The following is a 14,365-nucleotide window of genomic DNA, read 5'->3' on the forward strand; positions in this document are numbered from 1 at the left end:
ACTTCAGATCAGATCATATGTTGCTTAACTTGCATGTTTCCTCACAGTTCATCCATCGAGTATTAAAAATGTATTATAATTAACCAAATACCTTCAGATAACCCCAAAAACATCACAAAAACATCACAGCCATGAATATTACTGTACTCCAGGAAATGCAGAGAACAAAGCATAGTCAACTCAACAGTTCTTTGGCCACGTTAGAACAGTGACTTTGGTCACATATAGCAGTGTGACATGCACGGTTCATACACATTTATACTACTGAAATTACATGACTTATCCAATACTTTTCCAGAACTTTCAAATACATTTTCATGACGTAATGTTTCATGTAATGTCTTACATATTTACCATACATATACATGGTAAATAAGAAAAACAATGACGTTCAAATTTATTACAACATATCATGGAACACGCAACAATCTATTTAGTTTAAATTTGTTATTATATCTATGTAAAATTGATTTTGATAATGCTTACACAGCACTAACAATGTGAGAGCAAGTTTTTGGCCAAGGACAGAAAAGAAAAGAAGTAAAGACAATAACTTATATTCAAGTTAGGGCTGCACAATACATCGTTTCAGCATCGATATCGCAATGTGTGCACCAGCAATAGTCGCATCGCAGGATATGCAATGTTGGGTTAATATTATAGTTTAATTTAGAGTTTAATCATAATGGAGTAAAAGTTTAGCATCTGCATCCATTTTTAGAGAGATAGTTCACCCAAAAATACTTACCATTTTCATTACACCCTTGTTTAAAAAAAAAAACTAATTTTTTTAAAAATGAACACAAAAAGAATGTAATTTAATAACTCCTATAGTATTGAAACAACTGAAGTGTGAGTAATTAGTGAGCACAGTTTAATCTTTGAGTGAATGGTTCCTTTAAGGCCTGTGACTGTGTGAACATTTCAATATTTCACATTTTTTGTAACTTATTACATAATATACAATGAAGACTATGCAGTGTTGATTATTCAAGATCTGTGCCTGAATAGTGAATGCCTGAAAACTAGAATTCACTTTTATCTTTAATATATTTTATCTATGCTTGTAATTTATTTGCTAAATATTATTTGAGATTCACTTCTCTACAAAATCCCCCAATCAATCCAAATAAACTTGTTACATCATCTGGTGAAATTGTATTCATATCGCAATATATATTACAGAAATACTAAATAGCGTAATGTCAGATTTTTTTAATGTCGTGCGGCCCTGATTCAAGTATAAAGATATTTGTTAAACTAATTTCCATGACTTTTCCAAAGCTTTGTGGGTTTTTCTGTTTTTCCCAAATTTTCCAGGCCTGGAAAATGCCATGTCAAAATTCCATGACTTTTCCAGGTTTGATGACCGTATAAACCCTGAATTTGGCTGTATATCGGCACTGGTGGGTTTGCTTTGCTTACAGGTGTGCCACCCTGATGTGATTTTGCTGTTGATATTATTAACTTAAATGCAATTTAAATTACTAAAATTAGCTAGCTGCACCTCAGGGATGAACCGCTGACATTCAACTGCAGCAGATAAGCTGACTTTACCACAACAATTTCAAGTCTGCGTTACATTCTTTAAAAAAAATTAAGAGTAACGTTCTTCTGACATAATTTGTTTAGTATTATTTGATGAAAAGAGAATGTGTGAAAAATAACTGACCTGAAAAGAGTTTTTAAACTAAATATTGATTTTTATTTGGCTTGCTCATATACTTGCAGAATAATTGCAATATATTAAGAGTAATTCATTAAATTAATTAACACCACATTATTTCATTAACTAGAAACAAAACTATAACATTACTCCTAATTCATTTTTGTGTGTGTGTATGTGTGTGTGTGTGCTACCCCAAGATTTGGTGTGGCCTCATCTGGCCACCCTTAAAAAAATTTTCTGGGGGTGCCACTGTCTGCTTAGTATGACAGGCTGATGGATGCCGACACGCTGTACTTCCGAAATGATAAATATTTAAAGTTTTAAAGGCACTATCCTTATAAATAAACTGCATAGCTGCAATCTAAACAACCTTGTCTAAAAAAGCCTCTAAAGTACATTATGTTGTCCAACAGCTGCAATATTTGTTAAATTGTAGTAAGTTTAATGATTTGCTGTTGCTCTATGTAGGCAAAGTAATACAAAAGAGTGAAGAGAGTGTATGAGTGCTGTTATTGCAGAATATAGCACGGCTATCAGCCAATCAGATTGGAGAACTAGACAGAACTGTTGTATAAATAAAAATAAAGCCACTCAGTTTTGTACTCACTATAGATAGCTGAAGACAAAATGATTAGCTCGCCTGTGAAACTTTCATTCTTTTGACAATACTTCCCAAGAGCTGTTTAACTGAGAGAAGGTTCACAACACATTTTGAAATAGAATAGTTTCATTAACTTATTTTTTTTTACTGAATTATTTTGTCTTTGCCGTGATGATGCTACATAATATTTTGCTAGTTATGTTACAAGATACTAGTATTCAGCTTCAAATTCCATATAAAGACTTATTAGGAAAGTTAGGTTAATTATTAATTGGACATCAGTTGCTTGTTTTGAAGCCAATCGAGAAAAAAACTAATCTTAAGGGGCTAATAATATTGACCGTAGCAGTTTAAATAAGGCTTTCACCAGATGAAAAATATATTAAATACTGTGAAAAATGCTCTGCTAAAAATCACTTTAGAAAATATTAGAAAACTGAAATCAAATTTCGCAGAAGGGCCAAGATAAGTTGGCGGTTCATTCCACTGTGGCGACCCCTGATTAATAAAGGGACTAAGCCGAAAAGAAAATGAATGAATGAAGTTATTTTAAACAGGAAGTGCAGCCCATAGTTTGAAACACAGAAGAAACATGCAGAAAAAAGGTGGATATTTAAATAACTACATAAACGTTGTAACACCTCAATGTTTAAAGCACATGCCAAACCCTTTTATAAGTGACTCTTTTATAAGTAAACTTGTTAGTTCTGATGGGGTTGCCACATCAATCTCTAAATCAATAGCTCAGAGTTTCCCCAAACCAGAAGAGGACAATGAGTTCATTTTTGTCTGCAGAGCACAGCAGCATCTAAATAAAGCCTGTGCTATTTTCAGTGCCCTGAATTATTGAGGACACGATTCCGCTATTTCAAAGTCTCTCTCGCTCGGCAGTGCCAGGGGAGAGAGAGAGAGCGGGATGCTGAGCAGAAGAGAAAAGGGGAGCAAACCCAGAATAGAAGATGCAACGGTAAAGAGTCTAAAATTGGCTCAAAGATTACAGTGCCTGGGCTATAAAAAGAGCGCCGAGCGTTCTGCCGCTGAGGTTGCAACACTAGGGAGATGGAAGATGTGAGTGATGGAGGGAGGTAAAGTGGGGTAAGCTGTTGATTCACTGCTACTTACTTGAACAGGCCTGGTGCTGGAGGTTGTAGAGTAAGGGGTAAAACTGGAGGCAGCGCATTAGAGGCAGGCTGGCCCGACACTGGCCACAGTGAATGCTTAGAGTCAGGGCCTGACGAAACACAGCCAAAGCGCCAGTCAGGTTTCCCTGAGAGAGGTGAACGTTGACCAGACTTAACAGGGTGTGAGGCTGGTGTGAGAAGAAAAAAAACAACAACAACAGAAATACTGTTATGACACAGAACACACTTTTCTTTTTTCCATTAACAAAGCATTTGGGTCATTATTCCAGGGTTAAGCTTAATAAATGCTGCCCCTCCATCTCCTCTAACTCTAGCAAATGTGAATCTGCGGAGGGCTCCTTGGGACATCTTTTTTGGTCATGCCCTAAACTTTGAGTCTTGGAGCAAAATTTTCAGATTCTACTCTATGGCTCATCTTTGTGATTTTTCCAGCAATCTCTGTTTTTGGTTGGTCTGACTCATCAGGTTCAGTCATCAAATTTAAATAAGCTGTCCAATAATGCTATGTTGGTAGCCAAACAAATATTCTTTGTTTATAGAAAAAGGCATCCAAACAACTTTTTAAATCTTGGCTCTCTGAATTCTCTAGCACTTACATTTAGGGAGACTTAAGCAGGTCGTACACCAGACGCGACGGCGTGTAGCGCCACGCAGCGCCATACATGTCAGAATTCTAAACATAGGTTTCTATCAGGGTACACACACCTGCGCCGCAAGTCGGTGGCTGTTGGCGGCTGTCCGCGGCGCCCAGCCACGACTCAGGACACTGTTTATTTCTCTGCCGCGACACAGAGCGTCATCTGATTAGTTTCATGTTAAATATCATGCGAATATCCGCGTCTGGTGTGTGATACTTTTAACTGTCATGTGCGCGCCGTGGCGCTTCCGGTGTGCGACCTGCTTTAGACACAAACACAATCTTTCGGATAACATTGCTGGCTTCGAAGCCACCTGGAAACCCCTTTTTAATTATCTGTCAAATGTAGGGCTGGACAATAATTCGATATCAATATATAATCGCAATAGATTTTTTTTGTTACATTTTGTTATACATTTGCATATACTGTATAGATTTTATTATATATATATATATACTGTATATATTTTATTACATATATATATATATACTGTATATATTTTATTACATATATATATACTGTATATATTTTATTATATATATATATATATATATATACACATTATAATTTGCGTGATGTACATCACAGACACGCTGCCAGTGCTCAGCAGTTGTTTAAGCTCCATCACAGAAAGTTTTAGCTACAAAATGAGTGTACTAAATACAGATGTGAATCAACAAGCTTCCACATGTAAGAATGCAGACGGAATAGTTGATAAGAGAGGAAAGACTAATTCAGTGGAGTGCTTTTTAAGTTTCGATATATTTAAGGTTTCAGTGCTTTAAAAATATGCTGGAGAGTGGTGCCGACTAGCAGCGGGAACACATCAAGGCCCAATCTCAATTCTATTTTTTTACCCCTACCCCTTCTACTTGGCCCTTGAAACAGAGTGTGAAGGGGAAGGGCTTCAAAATTAACCCTAAGAAAGGGGACAGCACTAGAGCACCTGCACACGTCATCATATGCCATTGATCTCTTGCTTCATATGAGGTCGATGATGGCGACTGCGGTAGTTATTCCAGTTGTGTTATTTTTTGGTATTTCTCTTCAGGAAATCACTGAAGGCAAGGATATCATGTTATTATAATGATATAATGTGGCAATAAGATCGTAACTGTACTGTGCATTTACACCGTGGCCAGACTCATCTATGTAAACACACAAACACAACATTAACATTATACCAGACACTGTAAAAAGCTCATTCCCAGCCACTAGACTTTTCTGACAGGGTTTTCAAGTGTCATCGAGTGTCAGAATGTTGTGGGACTACAGTACAAGTGTTATTATTATGGATTATGGGTCGTGAAATTTAGTGGTTTTTATTTTTGCGTGTTTTTAAGCATCATGGTAAAAGACATTGCGGTTATGAATATATTAAAGCATATGCTTGTTTGTTGTAAAAATTCGTAATAATGACAAAAAAAATACTAATTGGTGGATCTCCTTACTTCCGGGTGCAGCTATCCAGTCGTTGTGGCTGGTGTATTCTGGAAATTTTTTTTACCCCTTGGTTTCGAGTGTGGTCATGAAAAATCTCAGTTCGAAGGGAGCAGGTTGTTCCTGCACAATTGGTTCGAAAGGGTCTCTAGCCCTTCCCTCTTAGCTTCAAGGCGTAGCTTTCAAGCTAAAGAGAATTGGGACGGTAAGGAGAAGAGCTAAGGGGTAGAACTGGGATTGGGTCCAAATCTGTTCCACCATTTGAAGCAGTTCCACCTTATAGAACATACTAAGGGTCAGAAGATGAGGCATCATATAAGTTTAAGTCAACCTTATGCCTCACCATCACCACCATCAATCTCTCTGACACCGAAATCAACTGTGTTAGAACAGATAGCTTACGACAAACATTCAAAACGTCATAAAGACATTACTAGGAGTGCTACAAACTACAAAATGTCAGTCATTGACCCCCAATTTGAGCCCTCTAGTTGTATATTTTTCATGCACGGCTATACCTGCACTTTATGATGAAGTTAGGACAGGGTGGTTGAGCAACTTAAGTCAGTGTCATATTTTTGTCTTATTACTGGCTGAAGAAGTTTGTTTGTTTATATGAATAATCAGCCTGTTCTAGTTTAAATGGAAATATATTGTTAATAAGAGTCTGGTATTGAGTCTGAGTTTTATTTATTTGATCGTTTATTTCACATTTCTTGTTTGCAAAGGCTAAATACACTTAAAAAGTAAACATACATTTTTTGTACTTTTTTTTTTAAACTACAAGTGCCTGGAGGTATTATAGACTTTGCAAATTAAGTTAGCAGAATTATATCGTATCGACCGAAATTAAGAACTATATCGTGATATAAATTTTGCCATATTGTCCAGCCCTAATCAAATGTCAAAAATAACAGTTTAAAAGTATGGCCATTGTTTGCAAGATCACCATATTGCCTGTATCCACTACCTAGAAATATACATGTAACATTGTTAACCTATGTATAAAACCGGAGGAACTGATGTAACAATGGTTTTTTACTTTTTTTTTCTGTCTTTTGTCTTTTTTTGTTTTGTTTGCCTTTTCTTTTTCTGTCTTTATAGTTGTTGTTGCTTTTTGAAGGTTGTTGTTTTAAGGTCAAAATAAAAATATTATATATAAAAAAGACAAAGCATACGGTAATGATATCCAGGATTTAACATGACATTTTAGCCAGTCCTGCAAGTTGACAGTGACTCCAGAAAATGTTCTGCCCTAAATTATTATTACTGGTCACAGTTTTTGTTACAAATCATATGTAATCAAATCACCCCCCCACCCCCATTAAAGTCATACTTTGGATGTTGCTTTAGTTATATTATTTTTTGTTGTAATATGCAACATTCATTATTTAAGGAAGGAAACCTATTAGCCGCAGCAGCAAAACTGATTTGGTTACAAGGTTTTGTACCACTGATGCAATTTTAGAGGCATTATTTCAAGGTTGAAACTTGCATAGCACTGCCTTACACATATGAAACTTTTTTCAGTACTCTTATACAGTGATTAGTTTGTCCACAAGGTGGCAACACTGTCCCATGCCATTGTTTTAAAGGGCACCTATGATGAATATCAACTTTTGTAAGCTGCTTAAACAGAACTGTGTGTAGGTATAGTGCAGTGGTCGGGCACCTATGGCTCGCAAGCCACAAGTGGCTCTTTGACCAAAAATACGTGGCTCTTCAGCAGTCTCCCTTCAATAATATTTTAGTAAAAAAAATAACCAGATAACAAGAAATAGGTTTCCTATCGAAAACACAATAACAATTCCCTCATTATTGTATTATTGTAATTTTTTTGCAGGAAAAAGAATAAAAACTCAACATTTCGAACAATGCGTGTGTGCGGCGCTCTGAATAAACTTACGTTTCTATGGTAACCGCGAGCGCGCACGTAACATTCATGCGTGGTGATGGCAAAAAGAAAATAAACCTGAGGAACATCAAACATTTCAAAATGAGTGGGCAGAAACTTTTGCTGAAAGCTCTGGTGCTCTGCTCTATCTGATTTGAACAAAACGCATTTCCTCTTGTAATATTAAGAGACATTTTGAAACCCACCATGCAGCTTTTGTGGCAAAGTACCGGCTGAGCGAAAGCCGAAAGAAGGCGTGAAAGGAGCTCCAGCATAAAGTGCAAACCGGACGAAAACAGCAGAGGCAGGACGGCTTTGGACAGGTGAATCTGGGAGTTTGAGTGCTGTGAGCTCTGCTTGCCTTATTGGAGATCGCGAGGCAAAGGAAACCTTTCACAGATGGCGAACAAGTCTTTTATGCTAAAGGTTCCCGACCCCTGGTATAGTGTGTCCACAGTCATACTGGAGTGACAGAAACACGTATCTTTTTTTAAATTTCTTGACAATAAAATAGGTCCCAAATCCTAGGGATTTTGAGGCCCACCTCAACGTGATGGTAGTTTCCCCGGCCACTGAATTGATTGACAGATGCCATGTTTCCATAGTAACATCTATACACATGTCCACAGGAATATTTTTTGCAAACAAACTGGGATTTAAAAATGTGTTACAACTCTCTGTGATTTTTATACGTTTAAAATGTTTTTAAGATAGAGCAGGTTTGTAACAAAGAGAGTAAAATCGCTGCGTAGTTCTTAACCGCTATAATCACCTTTGCCGCATGGTGTTGATAAACACACATATATATGAGTGTGTATATGCGTGTACTGCAAATGGCATTTGTGTGTGACTCATTGTTTCAGAAAGGCTTGAATAAACTCCACCACAAATACATGAAATAAACTCACTTGGTATTTTTGACTAGTGACCTTATTTTAGCTTCATCCAAGTCTGTCTCTATCACTGACGGCTGTTTATCTGATGTAAAGCATGATGAGAAGCAGACATGCACATGGGAACGGTGGGCGGGGAGAAGCAGCTCATTTGCATTTAAAGCCACAGGCTATGAAAACAGCTACAGTATACTCAGACACCAAAATGGGCAGATTCTGGAGGCTATAATAAATAAACTGATGGGTATTTTGAGCTGAAACTTTACAGACACATTCTAGAGACACAAAGGGCTTATTTTACATCTTGTAAAAGGGGTAAAATAGGTATCCTTTAAAGAGAAAAAATTAAGACCTTGAAAAATAGTTTAAGACTTGAGGCCTAAAATATATTCATTTATTTTTTTTACTTTTGCAGACGCAGTGAAAACCCTGTAAATACTTAAGCATTAGAAGAATTTTTCCATGGGTTTCAATTGTTGTGGAGAATGTTTTCATCTCCATGTACTTTTAAAAAAACAAAACCGTGATTTTCTAAGTGTCAATAAGAGTTTTTATTGCTACAACAGCAGTAAGAGGCAGTCGGTCCAGTACTTCCAGAACAAAGCATTCTTATACTGTACACCAATCTGCAACAGTTTTCTTATCTTAAGTTATTTCCTGCTTCTCTGAGTCTTCGGTTTCTCCACTATTAAAATGTACAATTAGTTCTCTGACTGTAGCCGGTTTTACCCAATTCACTGATGCAAATCCTAAGTTTATGATACTTTATCAAAGCATAAATTACTCCTTAGTGGTTCTCATCCGCATGCCACCGTTATCTCTTTCCTTTTCCTAGCAGATGCCATCTGTGGTCAAACTCTCATTATTTTTAACCATGGCAAGACTTCTTATGATACACTATAGTTTCATAGTCATTTTAACAGGCTTTAATGCATTCTATTCTCATGTTCTACTCTCACACAAAAGTGCTTTATGAAGACCCATATGAATCGATCAATATATTCGTACATGATACATGAATGCAAATATTACATAAAGAAAAGAATTTTTGGTAACACTTTATTTTGATGGTCCATTTGAGTATTAGTAGACTTTCTGCTTAATATCTGTTGATACTGCTCCTTCAACAGACACAGACATTTAACTCACTATAAGAAACTTTGGAGGTACATGTCAACTTACACTAACCCTAACTCTAACCCCAAACTAAACGTCTACTTGCAATGTAACTTAAATTCAACAAACAGACCATCAAAATAAAGTGTGACCGAATTTTCTGCAGTACCATGTGCTGCATGTTAAAATATGGCAATGAATAAGCATGTAAACACTGGAATCTAATTTTGCAATCACTTCCAGTGTAAAGTGGGTGGTGGATGTAACAAAGTCTGCTTTTTTTACTTATTCTGCAATGCGGAAGTTTCTGCGATTGTCTTCTTTTTAATTTCCCTGTGAGTAAATGACTAGGAATAACAAATGGAAGTAAACATCAAACTACTTAATTTAATAAGAAAATACAAGTTTACAACATCAAAGAGCATAATACGCTATTGTTTACGGCTATTTTTAGTCAATGGAAGTAAATGAAACTTCAACACAATTGAGTTACAATGGCCGCCCGCACTCTTATGTTTGATACGTTTTAGTCAAAGCTCAATCTTTTACCCTGTTTACTGATAACTCCCAAGTCAATTTCTCAACTCATGTGAAAAGTCTTGGGGTTATACTGGATGGTATGCTCTCGCTTGGTTCTCATTTTAGTAATATCTCACGTTCTGCCTTTTTTATTTGCGTAACATTGCAAGACTTCACTCTTTACTATCTCAACAAAGTACTGAAGTGCTTGTTCATGCTTTGGTTACATCACAGACTGATTACTGTAACTCTCTCCTATTTGATAAGCAACTTCATAGACTAGAATTAATTCAGAATTCAGCAGCTAGGATAGTTACCTTCTGATCATTCATTCATTCATTCATTTTCTTTTCGGCTCAATCCCTTTATTAATCTGGGGATATGGGAACCGCCAATTTATCCAACACATTTTATGCAGCGGATGCCAGCTGCAACCCATTACTGGGAAACACCCATACACTCTCATTTACACACATGGACACATATGGACAATTTAGCTTACCCAATTCACCTATAGCGCATGTTTTTGGACTTGTGGGGGAAACCGGAGCACCTGGAGGAAACACACGTGAACACAGGGAGAACATGCAAACTCCACACAGAAATGCCAACTGCCCCAGCCGAGGCTCGAACCAGTGACCTTCTTGCAGTGAGGGGATTATGCTACCCACTGAGCCACCGTAACGCCCATCCTCTGATCACATAACTTCAATTCTCTTTCACCTGTTCACTATCGTGTACAATACAAAATCCTCCTCTTAACACACAAAGCTCTTCATAACTTGGCACCTCACTATCTATCAATTATTTTCAATTTTACATCTCAGATAAAACCGTTTTTGTTAATATAGCTTTAATTGATTTGCTGGTTTAATATGCTGTCTATTGCTTTTTACTGCTTGTATTTGTATGATGTGCTTGTGATATAGGCCCAATCACAATTCTACCTCTTAGCCCTTCCCCTTACCCCTCGTTTTGAGTGTTCACGTGAAGAGTAGGGGTGTCCCAATTCTCTTTAGCTTGAAGGCGTAGGGCAAAGCGAAAGGACTAGATCCCCTGAAACGGAGATTTTTCAGGACCACACTCGAAACCAAGGGGTACGGAAATTTCCCAGAATACACAACAGCAGCATGGCTGCACACGGAAGTAGGGAGATGCACAAAAATAGTATTTTTTGTTATCATTAAGAATTTATACAACAAACAAGCAGATGTTTTAATATATTCATAACCGTGTTCATGTTTAACTGTCATGGTTTAAAAAAATAAATAAATAAAACCACTAAAATAAAAACCACTAAATTTCGCGATCTATAATCCATAATAATAACACTTGTACTGTAGTCCCACAACATTCTGACACTCAATGACACTGCAATACCCTGTCAGAAAAGTCTAGTGGCTGGGAATGAGCTTTTTACAGTGTCTGGTATAATGTTAATGTTGCGTTCGTGTGTTTACATAGATGAGTCTGGCTACGGTGTAAATGCACAGTACAGTTACGATCTTATTGTCACATTATATCATTATAATAACATGATATCCTTGCCTTCAGTGATTTCCTGAAGATAAATACCAAAAAATAACGCAGCTGGAATAACTACAGCAGTCGCGATCGTCAATCTCGTATGAAGTAGACCGGGATGACATATGATGACGTGTGCAGGTGTAGTGCTGACCCATTTCTTAGGGGTAAATTTTGAAGCCCTTCCCCTTCACACTCTGTTTCAAGGACCAAGGGGAAGGGATAGGGGTACAAAAACAGCATTTGTTTGGTATTGGGCCATACTGTAAGGTGTCCTTGAGTGTTTTGAAAGGCGCCTATAAACAAAAGGTATTATTATTATTATTATTATTATTATTATTATTATTATTATGTGGAAAACAAGGTGAATAGAGAGAGTTTGGGGCTGTATTTGAAATCGCCCTCTATACCCACAAATAGTGCACTAAATCAATCCCAGAATGCACAGTAATAACAAATCTACAACCCATGTACACTAAACAGCTAGAAAATTTCCGCATTTGATGACAAGATTGTAATTAAAAATAAAGTATTATTTAAAGTGATGTTTGTATACATGACAGAAATTGAAAGTCTAAGGCTGCATTTACACTGCATGCTTCAAGTGATTCACTTATGATTTTTTCTTCTATGTGGCACAGATCGAATATGACCAATGTACTTATAACAGGGAAAAAAAATCACATTTATTCCAATTTGCTCAAATCACATTCAGGTCTTGTATATATGTGGTCACTTATCTGATATGAATCGGATCTGTGCCCTCGTGTCTGCAGTGTAAGCAGGTAGATGGGATTTTCACCTGTCAACGCGAGTCAAACTTTTTCAATTCAATTTAATTCACCTTTATTTGTATAGCGCTTTTACAATGTAGATTGTGTCAAAGCAGCTTCACATAAAAGGTCATAGTAAATTGGAACTTCATTAAAAACCATAGCGAATGATGTCAACTCTGACGCTTTCATTTCAGAACAGACTTCAGCCAAAGACTCTAGAGTAAACAAGACAAGTCACTCGTATCTCTTTGAATGGGGATAAGTGTAACTGTCAATGTGGTGATTAAAGCCCCGCCTACTAGTACAGAAGCCAATCATTGATCGCTATATGGTGAAAAAAAAAAAGCCAGCCTTCTAGTACAGAAGCCAATCACTGATCGATATAGATTGACGATACTCTGGGAGAGGGGCTCGGTTTAGCCATGAGTTTCTGCAGATTTTGTGTGATTTAGATGTTTTGAAATGAAACTAAAGACACAGTTGTGGATTCATTTTATTGGTGATTCCTAATATGAAATCCAATGGTAAGCTTGGCAAGCAGTTTTGAAGAATTAGATTTGAATTTCCCCATTCAGACAAAATACCCGAGCGTACTGCCCAAGAGGTATTTCAAAGATGGTGCCGAGTGAAATGACTTGCCTTAAAGGGACTTTGCTTCAGCCAAATGAGGACTTTTCTGTCATATAGTACTATAGTAAAACAACTTGTCAAAAATCATTTTAAAAAAAATGAAACCCTGCGAACAGATTAAATACAGTAATGAAGAAAAGGGCGCTTTTTTTGTCAGTCAGCGCCTGCTCTTTTTTCCTGGTCATTGTGCATTTGCCATGTGCTGTGTAAATGCAGACAATGCAATACAAGTCACTTTTAAAAGCTGATGTAAGCTGATCATCAAAAAATCAGATACTGTCACAAAATCGGAATTGACCATGAAGATCTGCAGAGTAAATGCAGCCTTAGTTTCATTACCAATGGACAGTTCGCTAAATGTAACTATCATAGAGTCAGAACAAGTTTTAAATCTAATCTAATGAGGAATTTATCGTCCAGCAATGCGCAAACGAAACAGCATTCCTACCAGTGTTTGAATCACTCACTCATTTCATTCACTCCTTCAAGTGAAACTATTATGGCTATTATGACTGGTACAGTATGGGTCACCTTTATCAGGCTTGCATTTCCACTGCTAAAAGGGTACATCTGTGTCTGTAATCTTCAGCAGCACATGTAACCTCTTGTTAGAGAATAATTCCATCATTCAGAGTTCATAATAGTCCAAAAGGTGATGATAATAGTTAAACATGGCAGTTCACGTTTGCTGAAAAAATAACGTTCTCTTTTTTTCTGGCTTCTCCTTTGGTTTTTCGCGTGTCACTCTCGCATTTGTCAGTTTCTGACAAGATCGGGTTTCAAAAGCACATCAATAATCAAGCGCACGTTATTATCATCAGCTTAAGAAGTTTGTTATTTTAAATATAGACGCGAAGAAAGCGAAACCGCTCGTGCCTCAGACTGGCTCGTAAAAAAAAGTACGGGGCACAGGGTAAAATCTACTCTTCCTCTTGGCTTTGTGGCTGTTCATCAAGACGACGACATGGTTTGTTTGAGCCCGGGTTGACAATGGCTCGTTATTATATGTATAAATAATTATGCTGTAATCTCTCGGTTGTGTATTTAAAACATGGCAGTTCCTTTGTTTTCATTCTGGCTTGTTGCGTAAGCGAATGATGAGTCTCCTTAAACCAATAGCGTTCAGCTGCGCGTGTGGCTCCGCCTTTTGGTACCCTTTCTCGTGTTTGGTACCCTTTCGAAAAGGTGCCGAAAAAGTGGTACAGTACGGTTCGGTTCGGTATGCCTTTTGACAGTGGAAACGGCCATAAAAGCGTACCAAACCGAACCGTACTGTACCACTCAGTGGAAACAGGCCATTAGTAGACTAATGCAGAAAACAGTGCATGAGGATATAAGGAAGCGATTTTGGATAGAAGACTTCAGTGTAGGTCAGTGTAGTGAGCGTGTACCTCTGATTGGTTGATCTGCAGGGCCTGTTGCAGCAGCTCATGGGCTTCGCTGTGCAGGCCGTAGTGCAGCAGCAGATTAGCAGTGTTGACCAGAGGCAGGTCTCTGTGCTGAGGAGGAGCAGAATGAAGAGC

At 37.4% G+C, this 14,365-nt stretch overlaps 1 protein-coding gene across 1 annotated transcript in view; it reads right to left on the bottom strand.

Annotated features, from left to right (window-relative positions):
* ttc17 (tetratricopeptide repeat domain 17) overlaps positions 1-14,365 on the bottom strand; it is a 56,643-nt gene that overhangs the window by 17,153 nt on the left and 25,125 nt on the right. The window contains exons 15-16 of the mRNA XM_056462052.1: positions 14,234-14,365; positions 3,393-3,579 (exon numbers count right to left, since the gene is read on the bottom strand). The exon at positions 14,234-14,365 is cut by the window's right edge and continues 93 nt beyond it. Of these exons, the coding sequence (XP_056318027.1) occupies positions 3,393-3,579; positions 14,234-14,365 (319 nt within the window). The remainder of the gene's footprint in view (positions 1-3,392; positions 3,580-14,233) is intronic.

This window comes from Danio aesculapii, chromosome 7 (assembly GCF_903798145.1).
Source record: "Danio aesculapii chromosome 7, fDanAes4.1, whole genome shotgun sequence".
Classification (NCBI taxonomy): Eukaryota; Metazoa; Chordata; class Actinopteri; order Cypriniformes; family Danionidae; genus Danio; species Danio aesculapii.